The sequence below is a fragment of the Phragmites australis genome, chromosome 2, assembly GCF_958298935.1.
Source record: "Phragmites australis chromosome 2, lpPhrAust1.1, whole genome shotgun sequence".
In the NCBI taxonomy this organism is placed as follows: domain Eukaryota; kingdom Viridiplantae; phylum Streptophyta; class Magnoliopsida; order Poales; family Poaceae; genus Phragmites; species Phragmites australis.
The window spans coordinates 1,391,362-1,414,851 of record NC_084922.1 but is presented as its reverse complement, the minus strand read 5'-3'; the positions used below and the strand labels follow the sequence as shown (position 1 = coordinate 1,414,851).

Genomic DNA, 23,490 nt, shown 5'->3' with positions numbered 1-23,490 from the left:
TTTAGAGGTCGGGGACAATTAACTTATGTAATCATCTTAAGACTCATTCAAATTGCATTGTTAATGTGTCATAAGTCAGAAAATCGTAGCAAAAACTTCAGATAAATACTCATTTTGGTTAAAAAAATGGTGTTTTGGACTATGTACGGAGAATTTATTTAATTTTGAGTGTCAGTTAGTTACTTCTTTATATTGAGTTTGAACGTTTAAGGTGATACAAGTAAATTTGTCTCCATTACCATAAGTAGTTTTATATATTATAATATTTTATTCGTTTAAAAATATATTGTAACATACTTAGTACTCAAAGTTGCGTTTTGTAGGTTGCATCCATGTAAAAATAGATTTTTTTTTACCGAAGAGAATATCCCACCTAAACTTTCAATGGTAAGACCCAAACTGGTCTTCAGCTTCAAAGCAATAGTGCCGTAACATTAGGCTATGGCGCTATCTTATCTTACTATTACTAATTAGATGTTGATTATCAAATTAGATGCAATAGAAAAGAGAAAAATTCTCAAAAAAGCAAAACGTCCAACCATCAATTCAGTAGACTCTAATCATCATTGACAATAATAGCCATTAGATTTAATATGCTTATAAATTATTCACAATTGCTATTATGAAAAAAATAACCTAAAGTATCCATAATATCTGCTTCTAATTACTAACTTTTACCATTATGAAAAAGAAAGAAAAAACTTTGCACAAGACTTTGATTCAGTAGAGGGATATAGTCAGAAAACATGGTCAATATACACATATCAATCACCTCCAATAAATTGTAAACATTTCATGAAGTTCTATTATCTATATATTTTCTAAAAATATTTATATCATATTTGCAATGGTTAATGGACCAGTGTGATGAATGATTAGCACAACAAGGGTGTTAGACTATTTGGATGACTTGTAAAATGGCAACCTTGATTCGCGAAAGACTATCTAGACAACCTGATGTCCAAATTTAGTGTTCTTTGTGGACGAACTCTGAAATTGCAGGGTCATGAATCACACACTTTAGAAAATAAAGCTTGTTTTAGTCTACAAGTGTATAGCCAATATGTAACTATATAAGCCATCGTCGCTCGATTTAGCCTAGCCGCTCTCTCCACCAAGGTGATTGGCCTATGTTGTGCCTGCATCTCTAGCTCTAGCCAAACTAAGATCTGTTGCATCACATGCTGCGTCTTTGACGTCACGTTCAGCCGACATTGCGCATGTGGCTTGCTATTATGTCCTGTACACAAAGAAGACGACTAATATGATAAGGAGGGACAAGAGGAGACAATAATAAAGGTATTCAATTCGGGATCATAAATACATAACGTTTTAAATAAAGTTCAATCAATCTTTTAAAATTTTGACCATCAATACTTTTTGAAATAGTTAGTTTTATTATATTAAATTTATATGCGTAGATTTATCCTTAAAAATACTTTCATAATATCATAAAATTATTGAATTTTTAAATATATTCTATTTGAAAATAGATGTCAAAGTTACGCATTAAAGATCGTGTATGGCCAAAACGTCAAGTATTTTCTACGGGAGGAAGTAATATGTAAGCTGGAGAGGTTGATTGATTTTTTTAGAAAATTACTGTAAATTTATTTATTTGTGAAAAGTGACTTTTTTTCTTTTTGAATAAAAAAAGTAAAGGACGGCCGAAACCATCACTGGATCAAACTTTTTAGAGTAGTTTCAAATATAAACAGCAATTATTGTACATGCTAATTCTGTTTCTCTTCCGTGTCATCTGGCTGATGTGGCAACCCATATAGCTGACAAGAAAAAAATTTGAGATGCGCTAACACCTTTTTTTTTTAGATGAACCCTTTTTTAGTACAGTGCAAGAAGGCGTTTCAGAGCAGCAGCACTTAACCATCATTCAGAGAGAGAGAGAGAGAGAGATCGTGACAATTTCATTCTGGATGTAAACCTCACTTTCCTCAATCATAAACCTACGAGCTAAAACGAAAGTGCCTGCACACATCACGTGCATCTCAAAATTTGCTTTCGGCAACCTTTTGATCATCAATCGAGACGTGCGTGACTGAGCACAAGCTCTTGAAAAAGATTAGCCTGGAACTGAAATTAATCTCGCAAAAGTTCAGTGCCACCAATAAATGAAAACGCCATGGCTCCTGTGAGTGTGACAAACCCCTGAGCTTGTAGCTGGATCAGCCGCACATTGGACGCAGATCTTTTTGCCTCTGACCATTGGAGAGGAACTAGAAAGAGATGTGCAAGCCTGCACTGCCAAAGACTCCAAGGAATAGTAATACACACACAAAGAGAAGAAACAATCTTGACGTAGTCGTGGTTCATAGCCAATTTTGAAGGAAAACTTATACGAGTTTCACCTCATGTGACCATCATTTGGATCACATATATGCTTGGATTTGTATACATGCAGTGACGCATCACGGATTTCTAGCAGCCATGTTCATCTTCTTCGACAAAGTTTAGTAACTTATAGCATGCGTGGCTTTCTACAATTTGCCATAACCAGTGTGGTAGCCAACCAAAGCAGCTGTACAGACAGATAGAAATTGAATAGGCACGACGACGACTCATCAACGTTTGGTATCACAAGCCGATCAGTGACGAGTATCAAATGCCCACCAAATGCTTGGGCAAGGATCTCTAGGACTCTAGCTACTCTTTTCATGATAACCACAGCAGCTTAGCCGTTTCTGCAGGCGGCGGCCACCGAAAATCTCAGCGGAGCTACGCGGAACGCGACTGATTGCAACCACGGCCGTAAACTGCTGCTCGTTCAGTCGTTTTCGGGGAGACTATTAGCGATTTGGGATAGCTATGCCAGGTGTGCTGCCGCCGGTCAAGCGTGGCCCTGCAGCTACTTGACATGTATTCATTTTCTGAGGTGTTTATGCTGTCGGCTTGTCAATTCCTCGTTTGCTGTCAGCCGTCAAGCAGCTGCAAAACTCTCTAGTCTAGCAGTCTATGATATTTGGTGAGTACAGCTGAAATGCTGAAAAGATAATAGTAAAGAGCACTTGTAAATCGCTGAAATGATCTTCGAACATTCATGTTCGTTGTATTTAGTCATGTCCCCCCCCCCCCCACCCCAGTGTTTAGAAAAGATGTGTACATATATCGAGTAGTAAGGATTCACATTTAGTTCTGCCTAGGATAAATAGACTTGGGCGCATAAAACATATTCACTTAATTTAGACAAGCAGGACTATGACGTTCCAAAATTTGTGCCTTATCATGATGTCAGTTGCTGTAAAATTCATATGAAACATTTCCCCCGAAAAAATACCTTGACGTTTCAGCAGTCAGTACCCTGGCTTGAAGAACTTCATGTACCTTGGGTTTAGCTATGCCAATCCAACTCAAAGGACTCAATGATAGTCTTAATCATATATTAAAAAATAATTATCTTAATACTCAGCTGAAAACATGGCATGCGTTACGTAGAGTCAGGAGTTGCTGCTTATAGTATGGCGAGGGAACAGCTAAAAATGGATTTATCGGGGAATGAACGTGTCTTGCAGAATATTAAGAGCTTCAGACAGAGAAATCAATCAGAATAATAGGCCCCGAAGTTCTCATAATTTGGCAAAAAACCTAGTACCGACAGAAATATGCATGGCAGCCTCATCCATACGGTGAGCTAGTGCTAGTGGTCCTGGTACACATTCACATGACCTCGCCAGCTCTTCAATTATTGGAAAAGTACCCGCCACTCCATTACACAAGCTGAGAACATTGCTGTACTCAAGTTCAAAATGAAGACGAAAAGAGGCATATGTTACTGTACTTTACATTGTATCCTGTACTTTAGCTTTTCTTTTCCTTTTTCCTCCTAAAAAATTGATATGAGAATGTCCAATAGAAATGGATGGTGTCCAATATTGGTTCTGATACGTAATTTCTCAGTGGCACTGGTTCAGGTTCAGTGATACTCTCTTGGTGTAAAAATGCAAGGTGTATTTTATTTTGGAGAAGTCTAACTTTGTATATTTTGACCAATAATTATGCAAATTATAAGTATATTTAATGTATAAATATTATACAACTAGATTTATATTTTAAAATTCTTTCACACTGTATTAATTTTATAGCTATAAATGATATATTTTTGTAAGAGAATCTACAGTAGGTGACCCGCTGAATTTATTATTGATTTGGTAAAATTTTGCAAATATTTACGCCTCGGGATGGGACAGGATACAACGGCATAGAGAGAGAAATGATTTTTTTAACTAATTACATCAACTATATCACTTCATGATATCATCCGTTGAGGGTAAAACGCTTGGCACGGACTGTCCATAGGTCCACAATAAAATACCCTTTGTATTCTTGGACAGAGGGAGCACGGTAAAAATACTTTGCAACGTAACCCTTTATGAAGGCAAGGTAACCCAAGAGACGAATCGAAGAGATGCAAATTCGCACCGTCACCCGGCAAGTAGGCACACGAGCACGGTCGCAGCGCGGCGGGGGTCACGCGACGCCATGACTGCGCTTGCGCTGTACACCTGTGGCCCCGCTCGGGACAGGACGGAGATGTTGATGCGGCCGGCCCCGTGCGCCCTGCTGGCCCTGGCAAAGCGACGGTGAGAGGGACAGAGCTGGCTCCTTTCCTTTGTAGCGCTCGCATCGCTCAACCATGTCTTGGCATGAGATATTGTTCGCCGTTGAGGTGTGCGTAGGAGAGAGAGAGAGAGAGAGAAGGATAGCGGGCCATGTCTGTGCAGAGAGGGTGTAGTACCTACCCTTAGCTGCTCGATCTCCTCCGGCACCCTGTTCATCTCCCCGGCCGGTGATGCCCTGTCGTTTCAGTGTCCCTGCTCGATGCTGTATAGATATATCTTGGTGTCGACACGGCGGATTAAGACGCGATCGATAGTCACAATGATGAAACGGAGCTGATTCATGTATCTACGAGCTAGAATGTTCGAGGACCAGACTGTGTGAGCCGAGCGTGTCTGCGACGTGGAAACGGAAGAAGATGAGACCAGTTTGACAAGGGGGAGAAGCACGGGGGGGGGGGGGGGGCTGGGCGCGGCACGCGGCGAGCAGCGTGGCCACCACGGGCGCCACTCGTCCCGGGAATGGACGGACCCGGCGGGTGGGGCCCGGAGATATGCCGGAAAGGGATTCGAGGTGGCGCGTCTGGGCCGTCCCGTCACCGCCGGAAAAGGATATTTTTGTGGCTGGGATTTTGTGACCTCAAGCAGCTCGTTTGCATGATTGCATCTTTGGGATCCGAGTCAACCCCTTGGGGCTTGGCGATAACAGCGATATCGGTTGCCCAAATCCCAAAGTTTTTCTAGAGGTCCAACTGGTTTACGGAAGACATTGTCATAGGCTCACTACCAACCACTTAGAAACACTTACATGTTAAGCTGAGTATACTTAAAAAATAGGCGGAACTAGCGTTCGGACATCCGATTCGAACGCTGGCATCACGTCCTCGTGCAATCTTAGGAGCTAGACAACCTTACACCATCCAATTCTGATAAGAAAATCTCACCTCAACATCGGACCTTATTTCATGTAACATCCCTGGGTGAACCTGCAATTTTTCCTCGTGTGGTCGCTCATCCTTGAGCTCACCTCGAAGATCGTCGAGGAGCTCAACTCCTTAACCAATCCAAAAAAAATTGAATAAATCTTGTCTCAGATCTAAAAAAATATCGAGTTCCTTACCACGAGATTAGAATTTCGACGCTTGCAACAAACCAAATTCACTTTCGCAGCATACGGAAAAAGCTATTATAGCATCCTCACTTAGGAGATCGTCCTAAGTGAAGCATGAGTTAACATATGCAAGTGTAGCATTTGAAGATCATGAAGCTTGAGTTAACATATGCAACATTTCATAAGCACCTTTACAACATAAAAAATGAACTATTACATCATAATTTTGTAGAAGACGTAATTGGACATGTTAGAAAGGCATTCAAGCTTACAACATTTTAAGTAGATTATTGCAACATTAAGCTAGAACTATTGCAACATAGATGTGAACAAAGTGCAATGTGAAAAGTTCACAAAGGTCATTCATGACTGCAACATTTGATTTGCATTTTTGCAACATGAAAAATTAACAAGTGCAACATTACAGTTTTTGTTGAAAATATACATGGTAGAATCATTCAATATTGTAACATTAAAAAAGAACAAGTGCAACATGGCCAAAAGACGCCGCCTCATCGAGCTCACCCACCTACAATCAACCCACGATGTATCCACGACCAGGCTCGCCACCTGCAGGCCGTCACCACTCCCCCATCACTCGATGCTAAGCTCGCCCATCGCCGTGTGCCCGTGTGGCTCCTAGCTTGCAAAAAAAAAAAGGCATTGCAACATCACACAAGAACCACCGCAACATCCAAAATGAATGAGAGCAATATCACACAAGAACCGTTGCACCACTCAAACAGATTGACTACAACATTTAAAAAGAACCACTATAATAAAATAAATGAATGAGTGCAACATTAAATAATAACCAATACAACATGGCCATAGGACGCCACCTCGTCGAGCTCGCCCACCTATAGTCGGCCCACGCGGCATCCGTGGCCGTGCTTGCCACCTGCAGGTCATCAGTGCTCCCCCGTCTCTTGGTGCTGAGCTCACCCACCGCGGCAGTTCCTTGTGGCTCCAAGCTCGCTCACCCGCAGCCCGTCACCACTCCCTATCACTCGGTGCCAAGCTCACCCAACGCCATTGGCCCATGTGGCTCGAAGCAGGTGAGCGGCGGAAAAGGCGAGGTCGCGAGGGGGAAGTGAGAGGCGGAAGAGGCAAGGTCGGGAGGAGGGAGCGAGCGGCGAAGGAAGTGACGTAGGGAGGGGGAGTGGCGGAGGAGGTCGGATTTAGAGGGGGACAGGCGGAGGAGAGCGGATATGGAAGGGGAGTAGCAGATTGGGAGGGGGGAATGATAGATTGAGAGGAGGGAGAGTGATGGAGAACAAAATGAACTGGGAGACAAAATAATTAGGTGGGGTAGAGGATAAAGGTGGTGTGGAAGAAAACTGTGACCGTACTATATTGTGTCGCTTGTGATGAAGCATTATTGCTTGAAAAAAAGGCAGGGCAACGTAGAGGTACTATAGTTAGCGCACAATACACATCATATTTGAGATAAAATCTTGAGGTATAAGATATTCCACAGAAAACATGTACATAATAATGCTTAGAATTTTTTTGAAATTACAAATTAACTTTCTTAGCCTTTTTTAAGGAAGAAAATTAGAGAATAACTCAATTACTTCTTTTATGAAGCCCACTTACCTAGGATAGAATCTTTTGGGCCTGGTATAACACCCCGGGTCCAACCCAAGAAGCAATCTCATATCGGCCCAGATCTTCAGTTCGTCAGGCCCAATCGTAAAATCCCAAGCAACATCCGTTCCCTGGCTACCCCCAGTTGCAGATCAGCGGCGGCGGCGGCGGCGGCGAGGTTGCAGAAGAAGAGAAGACCCAGCGAGCGCGCGCGTGGCGCGGGAGGAGGAACAAAAGTCCGTCCTCCCCCCTCGTCTGGGAAGAGAGATGCCGCTCTACGACTGCTTGCTGCTGGCGAAGCCGGCGGTGACCAGGGAATCCCTGGCGGAGCTGGTGGCGCGGGTGGCGCGGCGCGCCTACCAGCGCAACGGGGTCGTCACGGATCTCAAGTCCTTGGGCAAAGTGCAACTCGGCTACGGCATCAAGAAGCTCGACGGCCGCCACTTCCAGGTCCGCGCGATTCGCCGTCCTTTTACTCTGGTATTCTTCTCCGATTCGTGACCGTAGCGGAGCGGCGACACTGCGGTGCGTTCGGCTACACTGAAGCGCTTGGTTGAAATGTGTTCGACGAAACGCCTAAGTGGATAGCCGGTTTGGGGTTTCGATGGCTGGAGGCGGGCTATGCCTTTGACATGCTCGATGAAATGCCCAAATAGGTTTGGTCCTACGGTTCGGCAATGTTGGTGGCCATTGGACTTAGCATGCTCATCGGAATGTTTTCTAGCGAATTTGTTTGTCCTGTTGACTGTTGTGATTGTCCCCTTTATTCGTTTTACTGTTGCAGGTGAGTAATTCAGAGAACATTCTTAACTTGAAATGGTTTATTTGCTTTGCATATTGTATGAAAGGATTAACTACTTGAATCAAATACGTAGACCTGAAGCCATATTACATGTGGAACAATGGATATTGTGTAAGGTTTACTGTCTAGGTCTTGTTTTGATAGTCTTGTTTGTGAAATTCTTTGATGATCTCTCTCTCTCTCTCTCTCTCTCTCTCTCTCTCTCTCTCTATATATATATATATATATATATATATATATATATATATATATATATATATATATATATATATATATATATATATATATATTTATCTCAAAAGAGTCGATTCAGCTATGGTCTTCAAATCTTTGACTTACCCGGAGTTTAGAAGTATCCTCCTTAGTAGCACGAACAGCAAATTGCACATGATATGCAATTCATCTGTTCCAAGCATGCATAGGTTTTTACTTTGCATTAAGCGCTATGCTTTTCAGCCCTGGAGCCCCCTTTTCAGACTAAAGATCTAACCTTGGCCTACTTGAATTTAAAGCGAACAATTTCTTTCCAATTTTGTGTAAAATTGCTGTCCAGTGTTGTGTAAGATTTTCAAAACAGTATATTTCTATGAGTTAGGCGAATCAGCTTGTGTTGTCTGTTTCTTTTAACAAAAAGTTTAGGAATATTTCGTCTCTATTTTCTACGTTGCCATAACTGACAATAGCAGTGGTCACACTTTTCTCTTACACTTTTGTATCCTTTTCCACTTCCATGCTGTGAATTGATAGTGAACTTATTTGTTTTGCTACAACTTTTTTGAATTTAGATCACATCGCAGTCAAAAGTTAATGTATTTCTTCACTGTTTGTCACGAGAGATTGGTTATATAGGTTTGTATTCATCATATCAAGATCAACTGATTGTTTCTTAGTAATATAAGTTTAGTTTTGACAATTTGTATGTACACACATCCAACCGTCTTACATTGGGAAGATTTCTTGTACTATCACAGCTTCATGTCTTGAGGTGTGGAGTTCAGGCATTTATTGTAAGATAAATAGTTGAATTTTACCTTACACTGTGATGTAGAGAGGCTAAAGCAGCTGATAGGGGCACAATGAATGCTTTTACCTGATATAAAGATGAAGCCGCGTTATCAAGTTTTCTTTGAATCTATTGCTGGGACGGGGGCACATGTGTTTTATTGGTATAGCATTGCAGTATGCACATATTAGTGTATAGTGAAACTACTCTTGTTTTCTCAATGTCATGAAGGTTGCTGTCGCGTATACAGGGTCAGCTTATGCAAATGACCATGATGGTGCCACCCTCCTTCACGCAAGAACTCCACTATCTGAACAAGGAGGATAGGCTGCTTCGATGGCTGGTGGTGAAGCATAGAGATGCGGTATACGGTCTGGAGTTCATCAACGAGGATGATGGGAGGAATGAAATGAGCAGTTTCAACCTTTCTCATATGAGACACGGCGACGATATTGAAATCGATGACGACGACGAGGACGACGACGACGATGATTACGAGTATGAGGTTGAGGAGGAGGAGAAGTAGTAGAAATGCTTGGCAATGTTTCTGCATTTTCAGTGTGTTGGCAGATATGCTTTCTTACAAACCATATGTTGTGTTTCGGGTATCGTTGACTATGGAGTAGGATCAGAAGCAGAACCTAGATGCATTTTGATGTTTCAGGTGTGCCACCTTACTGAGAAGCATGTTGTATGACGTTGTAGGGTAGGCATAAATAAGCAACAAATTTGTAGCTCTACAATTGGGACTAGGTTCTCTCTTTTCTCTCTTTCTTACTGTTGAGTTTAATCATGTGACAGAAGTAGTGTTGTGCATTCTTTCATTCATTCATGCATACAATGCAACAGCAACACAGGAGCATCATTTATTCATCAATATAACTTGTACAGAGAGGTGTTGCTGCTACCATCTGCTCCTAGTATTGAGCATCAGAAATACAGTACATGCACCAGACAGGGTTCGAACAACAGGAGTACACCATCTGCAGTCATCGGCGAGGATCGATCAGAAGAGATGTGCCAGCCTCCAGAACCACCCCATGATGCCGCCCTCCTCGTCGTCGGAGTCAGAATCCCAATCCGAATCACAATCAGAATTGGAGTTGTCGGAGTCAGAATCCCAATCCGAACCACAATCAGAATTGGAGTTGTACGGCCCCTCCTGCCTGTCTTCCACATCCTTGTTCTGGGTCCATGCGTCAAGCGCGGCGGGCTCCTTGGAGCTGGCCCGGGCCACTACCGCGCTTGCTGGCTCGCCACCGCAACGGAAGATGAGGCACAGTAGGGAGGATCCCTGCTCTCGTCCCTCCTCCTGCGCAGCGATGGCGTTGCCCTCCTCTGGCACGGTGAGGGTGGTTGCCTGATCTGCCTCCTCGGCACAGCCTGCCGCGGCCTTGGTCACCTGCGGCGGGAGGTCCGTCGGGTGGCGCGCCGGCACAGGGGCCACTAGGAGGCAGCAGACTGTGAGGGCGAGGACGAGGACGACTGCGCGGGCCATGTGCTCTTCGGCGGTGGGTTGGAATTGGAGCGAGTAATTCGATTCGTTAATGAAATGGATTCAGCTGCTGAAATGAGATTTTTAGATGAAATGGGATTACTGGTTGTACATGTGATTTAAGGCCATGGTCGTTGGGATGCTAATAAGTCTCTTAATTAATCGCTAAGGAAGCTTCCCCCTCGTCGTTTTCGTGTTACGACAGGGGAGACGACTTCACTGACAGCAGGGCAACCCAACAAGGTAGCGGATCACTGCGGGTGTTTGATTGTCAGTATTTTTTATAGCCCGGTTCATTGGATGCGTATAATTTTAGAAAAAACGTGTTTGATTATCCGTATCTATTGTTCCAATCTAATCTGGTAAATACAAATATACGTCTTCAGTCTTACCCGGAAGTAAAGCTCAATTCTCCTACATCCACTCATACACGCGGATTCACTTGTTAGTGTCATAAAATTATCTATATACAAATAACTAATTATAATATCAATTCTTGTATCCGTTCATACGACCTCAAATTCGATCAACCAAACAGAAATTTAGCCAAATCTATCCAGACAGATATAACTAATCAAACAATCTTCTTTTCGACAAATATAACTCCGCTCGACCTCGTTCACCTCATCCTGCATATATGGTCCGCATGAGTGAAATAACCAAGCACATCCTACTAGAATCTCTTGATGCACCAAATTGGATACTACACGATGTTCTGCTTCAGTCCTCCAGAGATATAACCTCTAGGTACTACTGTATCATATTATGATAATTCCATTGGAGAACTTGTAATCATCTCCGGCCGGGGACAATGTTCATTGCTTCAAAGCTACTTTTGGATTTTCGGCTGTTGAGCTCGAAACACATGGATTTCACAGAAATAAGGACACTAGAGGAATTTGTAGAAAACAACTCTTAGAGAGTTCTTCTGGAGAATCTAGCTATATTCCAGATGAGGCCTTCCCAAATCTTGTACGCCGGCAAGCTTCATACCATACATGTGGAAACACTAGTTTCAGATCATCAATTATCAGCTATCCGATCTATATGAATTTAATATGGTCTCTTTATTTAACCTCTTGTACTCTCTGCAGGTGTAGTTCAGTGTGATCCTAGGAAAGAAAGCTGTGATGGATAGCAACGGATTGACTTTGTCCTTGCAGAGGTAGGATGGATGGGCTTGATATATGTGCAAGGAAAAAATGCCTTGCTCCGGGATAGTATTGTGACTACTAGACACTCGCTGACAGCATTCTTCAGACTTTCAGAGCTGCTTGGTCATGGTGCACGCCTACATTGTCATTGAAGTTGTTTTAATATCCCCACTAAGCTCCACGTATCTAATTGTCATTGGCAGCTTATTTGTCTACCATGCATGTCATTGACTTTTTACAGATCTCTTGTATACATTGTGTTCGTTAGCGTATCATCTGTGCATTGGGACCTCATTCAAAGCTTCGCTCTGAAGAAATCAAAACAAATCGTCAAAAGCTGCAGCAGGAATAGGAACAGGAATATGATATCTCAGCAACTCCATCTAAGAAAAAAAAACACATGCATGCATAAACTGCAACTCTGCTAGGAACAGGAATATGATATCTCAGCAAATTCACACCAACTGGAGGAGCTACAATTTCTTAGCAGATCAATATAAATAGAAATTTCAACAGAATAGGGAGGATAGACAGAACAGGCTCAGGAATTTGGATTTCCCAGCAACCATGCCTTGCGAAGAAGTTTGAAGCAACCTAAAGGGCCCAAACAAATGCCAGAGCATTTTCTCGCTTGCTCCTAATCTTTGTGTAGTTTAGGGATAGAACACTCGAGCGAAGAGAGTGTCGCTTAGTCTCTGGGTCGTAGGTGCCATACTTACTAACTACTACTAAGGAGTAAGGATTCATTTGAAATGCAGGGATTTCATAGAAAACAGTTTAGTTCTCGCGTAAATATGAGAGAATTCCCGCATTCTAAACAGAGCCCCTAAACCCTTTTTTATCATTTTGCTGAAGTGAGGGGGTCAGGGTTCCTCTGCACCAACGACATTTTGCATTCCGCGTTCGTTCGGATCAATTAGTGTGCAGCTGAAGATAAAGAGAGAACTGGAAGTCCATATATATTACTGATCGCAGTATCCGTGTATCACCGGCCTGGCATATCGATCAACAGTGTGATGGACCATGCTTGTTCTATATCCCTCCCGGCGTCCGGTGTCGGTTACAGCTCCGGTCGGCAGGCACCATATACATGTCCATGCCTGTACATATTAGTCATGCTGTGTTACGTTTTTCTGATCGGACTTTGTACACTGGCATGTTGAATTTGCTCGACTGCCAGCGTAATCGGAAGAAGAGCTCGATCTTTGTTATGGTCGGTAAGACTATATCAGGCGCAGGCCACAGATGGGAGGAAATAAGGTGGTGATTAGAGTCCTGATCTGAATCGAGTAGGTTTAGGAAAGAGTCTTGAAGAATAAAAGGAAGAAGCCGAGCATGTTCGGCCAGAGAGAGGTAATTGGTAGGTTTTAGATTTGAGAGATCAAGTCGGTTAGAATATGGAGTTAGTTTAGGATTCAAATCAGAGTTGTAATTGGCTATGGCCGAATTAGGGGTAGAGTCGGCTGCAGCTCTATTTATAAAGAGTAGTAGGCCTCATCCTCTTGATGTTCGGTGACTTGCATCCACAGGTGCCCAGGGCCCAGCGTCCGGTAGCACCAACCACGGGCAGGAAACCAACTAAGGCCAGCTCTAGCAGTGTCTGCAAAATCGAGTCTGCAATACTGTGCTGTCTTTTTGCCGATCCTGGCTCCCGAATCGGTCTCCAACAGATGCCGTATCACTGCTACAGGGATACAGGCGGGAGAGAGCGTGCTTCAAATTTGCGGACTGCTGTAGCGATCCTCAATACTGTTCATAGAGTATGACTGTGGGGCTGAAAAGAAGAGAAGAGTAATATAAGGTAGGAAATATAGTAGCTGTTGGAGATGAAAAAAATAGAGAATGCTGTAATAGTATTATAGGGGATAAATTTTTTAAATATCTGTTGAAGATGGCCTAAGGAGAGATTGGCTACCACCCCACATTTACCCAATCCAATCATTACCTTGGGGTCGTGATAACTTGGTATTAGAGACCATGGAACCCAGCAACGATCAAGAGCAGTTCAAGGTCCTGCTCGCTGCTGAAGAACACATGTTGCGCAAAAAGCATCAAGAGGGATTCAATTCCATCCAGCAGCAACTCGGCGCCCTCGGCGACATCCAAAACTCTTTGGCAACCCTCATGCACGCTATGAGCGCCCTCATGGGTCGTCTGGCGACAGTGGAGAAGGCTAAGGGTATTGATCATGCTCCGTTCATGGGTGATTCCTTTGCCTCGGTTGTTGATCAATTCCAACAGACACACTAGCAATAGCCACCTCCATGACCCACATACCCTCTTCTGGGTGGCACTAGCATCCTACACCCTAATGGCAACATCCCTGCATCACCCCCTCCGGCCAACCATATCTAACCAACACGGTCACCCCTCATCAGACTGATGCCCGGCTAGACATGGGCGGCAATAGCTCAGGGGTTGTGCCATGATTCTTCAAGTTGGAATTTTTGCGCTACGATGGCAAGGATGACCTCTGCCTTGACTGAACAGATGTGAACAATTTTTTTCATGGACAAAAGACGGACGATTAGCACAAGGTTTGGTTGGCTTTGTACCATATGGATAGCAATGCACATTATTGGTACTTCCACTTGGAGCGCACTCGTGGAGAGCCGCCCTGGGAGGACTTCAAGGCCCTTTACAACACTCGCTTTGGACCCCTGATCCGCAATAACCCGCTCAGCGAACTCTGTCACCTTCGGCAAACCAGGACCATCGAGGACTATCAGAGTAGTTCCCTAGCACTTCTCATCCATGCTGATCCGATGACGGAATGTCAAGAGCGGCAAATGTTCACATCCGGCCTCACGGGGGAGCTGCGGGTGGATGTGGAGCTTAAGGACCCGGTTGACTTGGAGGCGGCCATGAGTTTGACGCGTGCCTATGAGAAGAAGGCAGCTCGACTACCTTGATACAATGGGTCACATCAACCGACTGGGTCACATGCCGCATCACTATCACCCTGGCCCCAAGACCCGCGACTACAACACCCCCGGACGTCGTGCCTTCCATCCAGATTTGTCGCCTGATGTTGTATGAGATGGTAGACCATCACCGCCAGTGCCTTTGCTTCAATTGCGATGAGAAATTCGTTCGTTGTCATCGATGCACCCACCTTTTCTTCATCAAGTACAACGACACGACGGCGAACAACGACGGCTGGGAAGTGGCCGAGGAGTGTCCGGCTGAGCCGCACATATCCTTGTATGCGGTTGCTGGGGTCCAACAGGCTAACACCGTCTGCCTACATATTTTGGTCTGTGGCCATCCACTATTGGCACTAGTGGACTCCGGGTCATCACACAACTTCATTCGGGACAACCTCACACATAACTTGGGCCTTCCACTTCAGCCAACTCAGATCAACCTGTGCGTGATGGTGGCCAATGGGGATCACCTCACCACCTCTGGCGTTTGCAAAGGCCTTCTTCTCAGAATCAACTAGGAGGTGTTCATCATGGATTGTTATGCAGTCCCGCTGGGTGGCTACAACGTCATCCTTGGCACGCGTTGGCTACGGACGCTTGACCCCATCTTGTAGGACTTCGATCAACTAACCATGTCATGCCATCTCTAGGGCTGGCGAGTGATGTGACATGGTGTTCCAAGGACGGGAGGACCACGAATCTACACCACTGACGACCGGGATAACATGTTGCAACTCCTCTTGCAGGATTTTGAGGTCATGTTCTCCGAGCCACACGGTCTTCCCCCTGCTTGTGCCTATGACCATCGTATCCACCTGGAATAGGGTGTGCAACCGGTGGCAGTCCGTCCCTATCGCTATCCTCAATTGCAGAAGGATGAGTTGGAGCGGCAGTGTGGTGATATGCTATCTTAGGGCATCATCTGCATCAGCACGTCGGCCTTCTCTTCACTGGTGTTGCTGGTCAAGAAGCACGACGAGTCTTGGAGGTTCTGCGTTGACTATCATGCCCTCAATGCTCTGACTATCAAAGACAAGTTTCCTATTCCAGTGGTTGAGGAACTCCTGGACGAGCTGCACGGGGCCAAGTACTTCACCAAGTTTGACCTCTGCTCAGGCTACCACTAGGTGCGCATGCACGCTGATGACATTGAGAAGATGACATTCCGGACGCACCAGTGTCACTACGAGTCATGCCCTTTGGTCTGACGAACGCACTAGCTACCTTTCAGGCTCTCATGAATGACATGCTTCGCCGGTACTTGAGCTGCTTTGTGCTTGTTTTCTTGATGATATCCTTATCTACAATGCATCATGGGCAGACCATCTCCGGCATGTGCACATGGTGCTTGAGACCCTCTGTCATCATAAGCTCTTCGTCAAGTGTTCCAAGTGTACGTTCGGTGCCTCCATTGTTTCCTACCTTGGGCACATAGTGTCGACCACAGGAGTTGAAATGGAGCAGCAGAAGATGTAGGTCGTTGCTGACTGGCCTGAGCCACGCTCAGTTCGGGTAGTCCATGGCTTCCTCAGTCTCGTGGGCTACTATCGATGCTTCATCGCCAGATATGGCACCCTCGTGACTCCACTCACTTGCCTCCTAAAGAAATAAGGATTTGTGTGGACTGAGGAGGCGGCCCTCACGTTCCATGCCCTCAAGAAGGCCCTATCTTTGGCAGCAGTGCTTCAACTGTCAGACTTTTGCAATATATTCATCGTCGAGTGCCATGCCTCCAGGATCGGCATGGGCACCATGCTACATCAAGATCACAGGTCGTTGGCTTTCTTCAGCCATGCCATGGCACCCCGCCATGCTAGCCTGGCAGCTTATGAAAGGGAGCTCATTAGATTAGCTTATGAAAGGGAGCTTCATTGCCTTCTCACTCCAAAGGCAAACTTTCTCTCAGATTTTATGGTCCCTTTCAGATGCTGGAACACATTGGTGATGTTGCATACCACCTTCGTCTTTCTGTTGGCGCCACAATTCATGATGCCTTCTATGTTGGGGCTCTAAAGAAATTTTTTGGGCAACCTCGTGATGAAAGCCATAGTTGCCAATGGTGTTAAATGGTCATGCTTCGCCTCAAACAGCTGGGGTGGTGTCCAGCCGGTTTGCTCGTGGTGTGTGGCAGGTGTTGGTCCGGCGGAATGGTTTGTTTGCTGCGGATGCTTCTTGGGAAGATGTGCAGAATTTCAAGCAGCAATATCCAGCTTTTCAGCTTGAGGACGAGCTGTTTCTGAAGGAGGGGAGATATGTTATGGTCGGTAAGACCTATAATAGGCATAGGCCACAAATAGGAGGAAATCAAGGTGGCGGTTAGAGTCCCGATCTGAATCCAGTAGGTTTAGGAAAGAGTCTTGAAGAATAAAAGGAAGATGGGAGGTAATTGGCAGGCTTTAGATTTGGGAGATCAAGTCGGTTAGAATATGAAGTTAGTTTAGGATTCAAATCAGAGTTGTAATCGGCTATGGCCAAACGAGAGATAGAGTCGGCTGCAGCTCTATTTATAAAGAGCAGTAGGCCTCATTGGGAATTAATAAATCAATCAATCTATTATCTCATCTCCATTCGCTACTTCTCATCCTCTTGCTGTTCGGTGACTTGCATCCACGGGTGCCCAGGCGTCCAGCAGACCAGCAGCACCAACCAAGAGCAGAAAACTGGCTAAGGAGAGACCGGCCACCAACCTTGGGGTCGTGACAATCTTTGGCTTCAAGTGGATCACCTAAGCTCGATGAGTATGTATATGTATGCAAATTATAAATTGATCAGTATATAAGGAGACAAAGGCGGATAACGAAGCTCTTTAAGGGGAAAAAAAGGAGAAAGCTATAGGCTCGAATCAAGCTGCTTCAACGAGTATCTAGGTACGCACGTACTGCTTCCATCATCATCTTCATTAATTCTCCCCAGACACATCAAGATGTGCTTCTCCATGCGAGGTTCTCTGTCCTAATGCATCGTGTTTTGTCACCTAGGCCTCAAAAACTTGCAAGTGCCAATTAGGAATCATATATCATCATCCCTCTCAAGAGGTTCACTCTTCAATGCTGTCTTCTTCAATTCTTCAAGTCTTGTCTTGTTTTAACAAGTCAACCGATGCAAGGCCTCAAACAACTCGAGCGCGCGCACACACACAAGTATATCCATACAGAGATAACATTCAAAATTACAGTTACTGAAACCACACACAGTGCAATATATATGTGTTAATATCCTGCATATAGCTAGGTTATATGGCGGATGCTATTTGTCAACCGCCAATCTTTTTTTTCTTATTTTCAGGCAACGAATTTGAGCCATCCAATCTCAATCCGATTGTCTACATCCTTTCTTCTATCTCTTGTCTCCAACATGCTCTTCTTCTTCTTGCTTTGCTCCAGCTGCTCCGCTCCCATGCCGCTCACCTCCTCCCATCTCCGGCAGCGGCGTCCCTCTCGCTGGATCTACGCCCATTGCGTGCCGCCGTGCAAACCAATTCATTTCTCACTTCACCACCACCAACCCACCGCACCACCACGCCGTAGCTCACTGCCGGTTGGACCGCCGCCCTAGCCTCTCTCTAAGTCCGGCACCCGGTGAACCCATCCACCTCGAACTCTAACCCTTCCTCTAACCTCGCCGTCAACTAAACTCGTGTGTTCACAACGGTGCTTGAGACATGATATCATTTTCAGTACCTGAAATTTAGAAAGCGTGAAGTTATATATATGTGCTAAGGTCGATAGGATATATATAGTTTATATATGAAACATCACACATATAGCTTTTGAACCAATTATTCCATTACAAGGTTCAGTCTTAAAGTCGTCGATCCTCTGATCATTAGACCCTAAGAACTAAACATATTTGTACTACTACCAAGATGAGCTAGCATGCAGCAGCAGCTAAGTTTGACTTGAGTGTCAAAAAAGCCATTCATGGGAGTTCACACACCAACACACGCGCAAAGGCGATTGACTGGCTAGGATCAACACAACAGTCTCCTTTACCTTAGTAAACTACACTTATATAGCTTCATAGCTATAGCTGATGCCAAAGCATCTATTCATAAAATTAATCTGGTCCTTTTTGACTGGTCAGGCGAGTTCCTGGTTCTTCTCCACCACTCTCACCTCCTTCGCCGATCTCAGAATGCTTGCCTGAATTCTTGTCATGATGTCCACACAGCTGATCAGAGATGATGCCCTGAACACGTAAAAGGTGGATGAATATGTACATGCTTGTAAGCTTAGGTCACCTGAGCATCAGTTATCTCGACGGCGAATCCATCAACGATGGCCAGCGACGACCTCTTCCTGTAGGAGTCGGGCTGGAGGATCTTGGCGAGCAGCTTGTCGTGCTTCTGGCTCAGGTACGCGTCCAGCGTGGCCGACCCCTCCTTGGACCTGAACCAGCCAAGAGATTTTATTACCTACTTAACAATACCGTCACATTACGACGATCGATCTGCATGCTATATATGCAATGAAGAGATGTACCGATCGGCTCTGAGGCGCTCGTACACGGGGTCAAAGTTCATGAACACGAAGTACACCTCCTGCTGCGGCTTCGCCATTGCTCGAGCTCGATCGATCAACACCTGATCTAGCTTCTTGCCTCTATAGTTTATACTGCAGGTATAGTGGACTACTACTACTAGAGTGAGCTGCCTATAGGAAGCAAGCTGTGCTTGCTTGCTTGGTTCCATATCATTGCAATGGGCCGCTATTTATAGCCGGCGCGGCTGCCGGTGGAGTAGAGCAAACTACAGGGAACGTGTACCTGAAAAGTTTCTTAACTGTACCCAGATTAGCCTAGATCTAGAGTGAACTAACTTAAGCAAACAAGCAACCAACAAACCGTTCGAGGGTTATTGATTTGGTCAAGGTCGCGCAGCGCGGGAGAGCATCTCACATAAAATAAGCACACGCACATGTGTCTCTAGCTGCTTGTCGATCTGTATATACGGTGCAGTTCATCTATATGTCAAGGAATATTAATTTATGCAGCTTACTGCAGACAAATATGTCAATGCCTGGTTTCATTCGTGAGCGACATAAAAAAGAATGCCTTCGATACATCAGTGGCATTACATTTGCAATGGATGGATACGGAATCTCTTGCACAGTGCGAGAACAGGCACTATAACTACATATCAGTGCAGGTTTTTCAATTTACACTCTTTATTCGGTACTGATTCTCGGCTAGTATCAGTGCCAGTTCCCCACCTGTCACAGTTGCATTTTGCAGAGATTAATAAAAAAGAGAAAATTGGCAGGAGCGGAATCCAAGCTGGCTCAGAATCGAGCCGGCTCGGATGCCGCTCCCGCTGCCGCTCCCCTGCCACCACTGCCGCCACCGAGGTCCCCTTACTTTGAGCATGCACGACCCCTCCTCCTCCCCCGCCTCGCGCTCTCCGCCATCCCCACCTCGCTTCCTTTGTCGCCGCTCGCACATCAGAGAAGTTGTGGTCCTTCATAGCCGTGTATCCAGCCGGCGTGCTCGAACCCGTTGCCGTGCGCTCGTCATGCTCCTCCACGTCGAGCTCCTCCATGTCGTCGCCCTCCTCCATGCTGAGCTCCTCCATGCCGAGCTCTTCCCCATCATGCTCCTCCATGCTGTCGCCCTCCTCGCCGTGCTCCTCCACATCGAGCTCCATCCCAGTGACCTCCACATCCACTTCGCCAAGGTGCCAAGCCCAAGCAGCGGATCCCGTGATGCAACACCCTCCTCCACGTTGTTGCCCTCCTTGCCGTGCTCCTCCACGCCGAGCTATCCGAGCGACCTCCACATCCGTGCCGCCAAGCCGAAGTAGCCGGTTGTGCTGCCAAGTACGAGAGAGAGAGAGAGAGAGAGAGAGAGAGAGAGAGAGAGAGAGAGAGAGAGAGAGAGAGAGAGAGAGAGAGAGAGGAGAGTTCGAGAGACTGCACGAGAGAGAAGAGCTGAGAAAAATATCTGGAGCCAGACTTGCTCTAGTCAAAATTAGATTGGAATAAAATTTTGGGTCAATATAGACTATCAGTGCCGGTTGTGATCAGAACCAGCACTGATAGTTGGAGTCGGAAGTTTGGTCAAGCCAAAATTAGAATGGATCAAAATTTTGGGTCCAGATGAACTATTAGTGCTGATTATGTGACTAGAACCGACACTGATAATCCGTATCAGTGCCAGTTTGTAACACGAATCAGTACTGATACAGACTATCAATGTTGGTTTTTAGTGGCTCCATCACTGTTCAGGTAAGGAAGGTTAAGAACTGGCACTGATACATCTTCAATAGCGATTTCTATACAACCAGTAGTGATGTGCCGCTACTTTTGACCAGTCCTGTAGTAGTGAGATCAAGGACTCGAGATCTCTACATTGCACCTGGCAAACTAACCTGAGGCACTACTGAGAGAGGCATGCAGAGAGGAGATCACACTACAGGCTAGCTGGTAGGGATGAAAACGGAACGGTAAAAATCCCGAACCAACATATATCGTTTTCTGGTTTTTCCCGATCTTTTTTTATTTCTCTAGAACTTATATAAAATCAGGCCGATTCCAAATCGACGAATAAAAAAACAAAATAAAAAATAATCTAGCCTGATTTCCGACCGTATTTTCAAAATACCATATTTAACCGAAAATTTCCAAGCAAACTCCGAATAATTTCTGTTTTTTCAATCTCAGACCATTCTAATTTTTATAGGCCTCGACTCCATACCAGTCAAGACACCTTACAATAGTAAGATGGTTAGCTGCACCCTAATTATTTTATAATTTTTTATATAATAGATGGGTTCTTTGTAATTTTCATATTGTAGTACATTTTGTGTTACTTATGGAATAGTTTTGCATTGTGGTATTAATATATTGAATGGATTATAAATTATCTAGTGCGAATATATTCTATCTTATATGGTCGAGTTAAGATTTATTCGATTACTCAAGTTAAGACTAGTGTCGTTGTATGGACAAGTTATGAGTTATGTAGTTGTAAGATCGAGTTAAGACTTAAACATATCTCGACGATTGTATGGATACTTGCCGTTTGAGTCATGTTCTACAGGGCAGTATTTCCGATCTAAACTATCGGTTCCCGACCAAAATCGACATGTTTCCATTCAGATGGCTTCTTTTTTGAAGTTTCCGATATCTTTGATATCGTAATCCTTTCCGACATTATCGTTTCCGATTTTGATTCCAAGAAAAAATGTGAAAATGAAAGTGATTTAGAACTTAACCAGGGGCAGATCTAGTAGGGTCATTGGGTGGGCCTGGGCACACCAAAAATTTTAGAAACTAGCGGATCCCAGCCTAGCGAAAAGTGGTCTAGCCCATGACGACACATGCCCTAGCTACACAACAGCCTGCTCGCTTACGCCTCCCAATTGCCCTTGGCCATTTCCTTAACGGCTCAAGGCGGCGTGGCGCACGCGCAACTTCCACTCTTCCATATTCCACCGGCCCCGGTAGCCAGCACCACCGCACACCCGCTCTGCGCATCTCCAGGGGCCAGGGTGGCTGCACCCTTGCAAGTTGCATGCAGTAGCCCACTGCCCACTTGATTGGTCGTCCCATCGGCCGTCGGCCCATCACCCACCCACCTGTAAGTAGGGGAGTGCCGGAGCCACTGTCGCCCTAAGCGTCCTCACCCCTCACCCAGACGCCCAGTCAACATGACCACATTTGCGTCGTTGCCCTGCTGCCTCCGGTAAAAGCATGCCCGCTACTCCGCCAGTCGCCAGAGGTGAGAGGTAAGTGCTTGATTGCTTGTCAAATGTCAATTAAATTGAGTCAAATGGAAGGTGCGAATCAGGCAATCGGTAGAAAATTCTTGATGGTATATTGGTGTTCATGAAGAGTTCATCATTAGATATTAGTTCCGAACTTGCTCTGAAATAGACTAAAAAAATTATACGTGATATGCCATGTTGGAATAGGTACACCCTTTCAATTTTTTAGGTCCACCACTATTTCCAATTATTTTTAACCGTTTTCATCCCTACAAGCTCGAGCCTAGCGTGCATGCATGGCATGCGTGCATGTAGTTGATCGGAATCAGATCGACGATATATATTCCCAGAGATGGGATGGGATGGGATGGGCTCGCAGTCGCTCGTGCATGCAGCTGATGCCGATATGCCGCGCGGTGAGCTCGGTCGGTCTGTGCCTCTCTGGCATGTCCAGAGCGAGAGGATCCGGACGCATCGATCCGGCGCAAGGACGGTGGGATCTCTGCGGGTGATATGCCGTGTCGTGCGTGCATGCTGCTGCCATCAAATCCGTCCCTGTTTTGGTATACTGTGCAAGTACTACTCTTCTTCAGTTCTTACGCGCGCGCATGTCATATCTGCTTCGTCTTCGTCGTCATCATAAAACGATTCCACGTTCATATATACTCTTTCCGTTTCGTAATAATTGTCCACGTCCAATATTACATACAAATTAAGAAATACTGAAATTAAGTGAAAAATACAATAAGATGACTATACTATCCCTAATTAATGTAAGAATAAAAACAAATAACTCACAGTGTTGAAGTAAATGCATGCGCTCAAGGATATATCAGTAATACTTTCGAGATCATAAATAAATAACGGAGAAAGTATTAGGGTTTGCATGGTACATATATGCTGGTATGCATGTATTTACAATCATACAAGGTACAAAGTGCTTCACAGCTTGCATGCAGTGCCACGTACAGTAAATGAAATGCACGATTTTCTGAGAGACCAGAATCAAAACTGCATATGTCCCGACATGCATGCATGCGTCTTATATTGCTGTGTGAATGCATGCGTCTTCATGAAGAATTGGATGTACACGAGCTATACAGGTTAGATGTATGCATGCCACTGCATGGATGCG

General features: G+C 44.9%; 3 protein-coding genes across 4 annotated transcripts; 1 reads left to right on the top strand and 2 right to left on the bottom strand.

Moving 5' to 3' along the window:
- Positions 1-7,370: 7,370 nt before the first annotated feature.
- Positions 7,371-9,880, top strand: LOC133892782 (uncharacterized). The gene is made up of 2 exons (XM_062333734.1): positions 7,371-7,722; positions 9,328-9,880. The coding sequence occupies exons 1-2, from the start codon at positions 7,540-7,542 to the stop codon at positions 9,601-9,603; spliced, it is 459 nt and encodes a 152-aa protein (XP_062189718.1). The 5' UTR covers positions 7,371-7,539; the 3' UTR covers positions 9,604-9,880.
- A 38-nt stretch (positions 9,881-9,918) lies between these two features.
- Positions 9,919-10,713, bottom strand: LOC133892772 (uncharacterized). Its single transcript, XM_062333725.1, has one exon. It carries the CDS (start codon positions 10,573-10,575, stop codon positions 10,084-10,086), a length of 492 nt encoding a protein of 163 aa, XP_062189709.1. The 5' UTR covers positions 10,576-10,713; the 3' UTR covers positions 9,919-10,083.
- Positions 10,714-18,365: 7,652 nt separating this feature from the next.
- On the bottom strand, positions 18,366-19,324 carry LOC133909745 (uncharacterized). 2 transcript variants are annotated; one of them, XM_062352302.1, is made up of 3 exons: positions 19,135-19,324; positions 18,894-19,041; positions 18,366-18,802 (listed from the first exon to the last, which is right to left on the bottom strand). In XM_062352302.1, exons 1-3 carry the CDS (start codon positions 19,209-19,211, stop codon positions 18,710-18,712), a joined length of 318 nt encoding a protein of 105 aa, XP_062208286.1. In that variant the 5' UTR covers positions 19,212-19,324; the 3' UTR covers positions 18,366-18,709. The 2 variants fall into 2 exon arrangements, with proteins under 2 accessions (XP_062208286.1, XP_062208288.1); XM_062352304.1 differs by having other exon boundaries at positions 18,366-18,795.
- Positions 19,325-23,490: the final 4,166 nt, after the last annotated feature.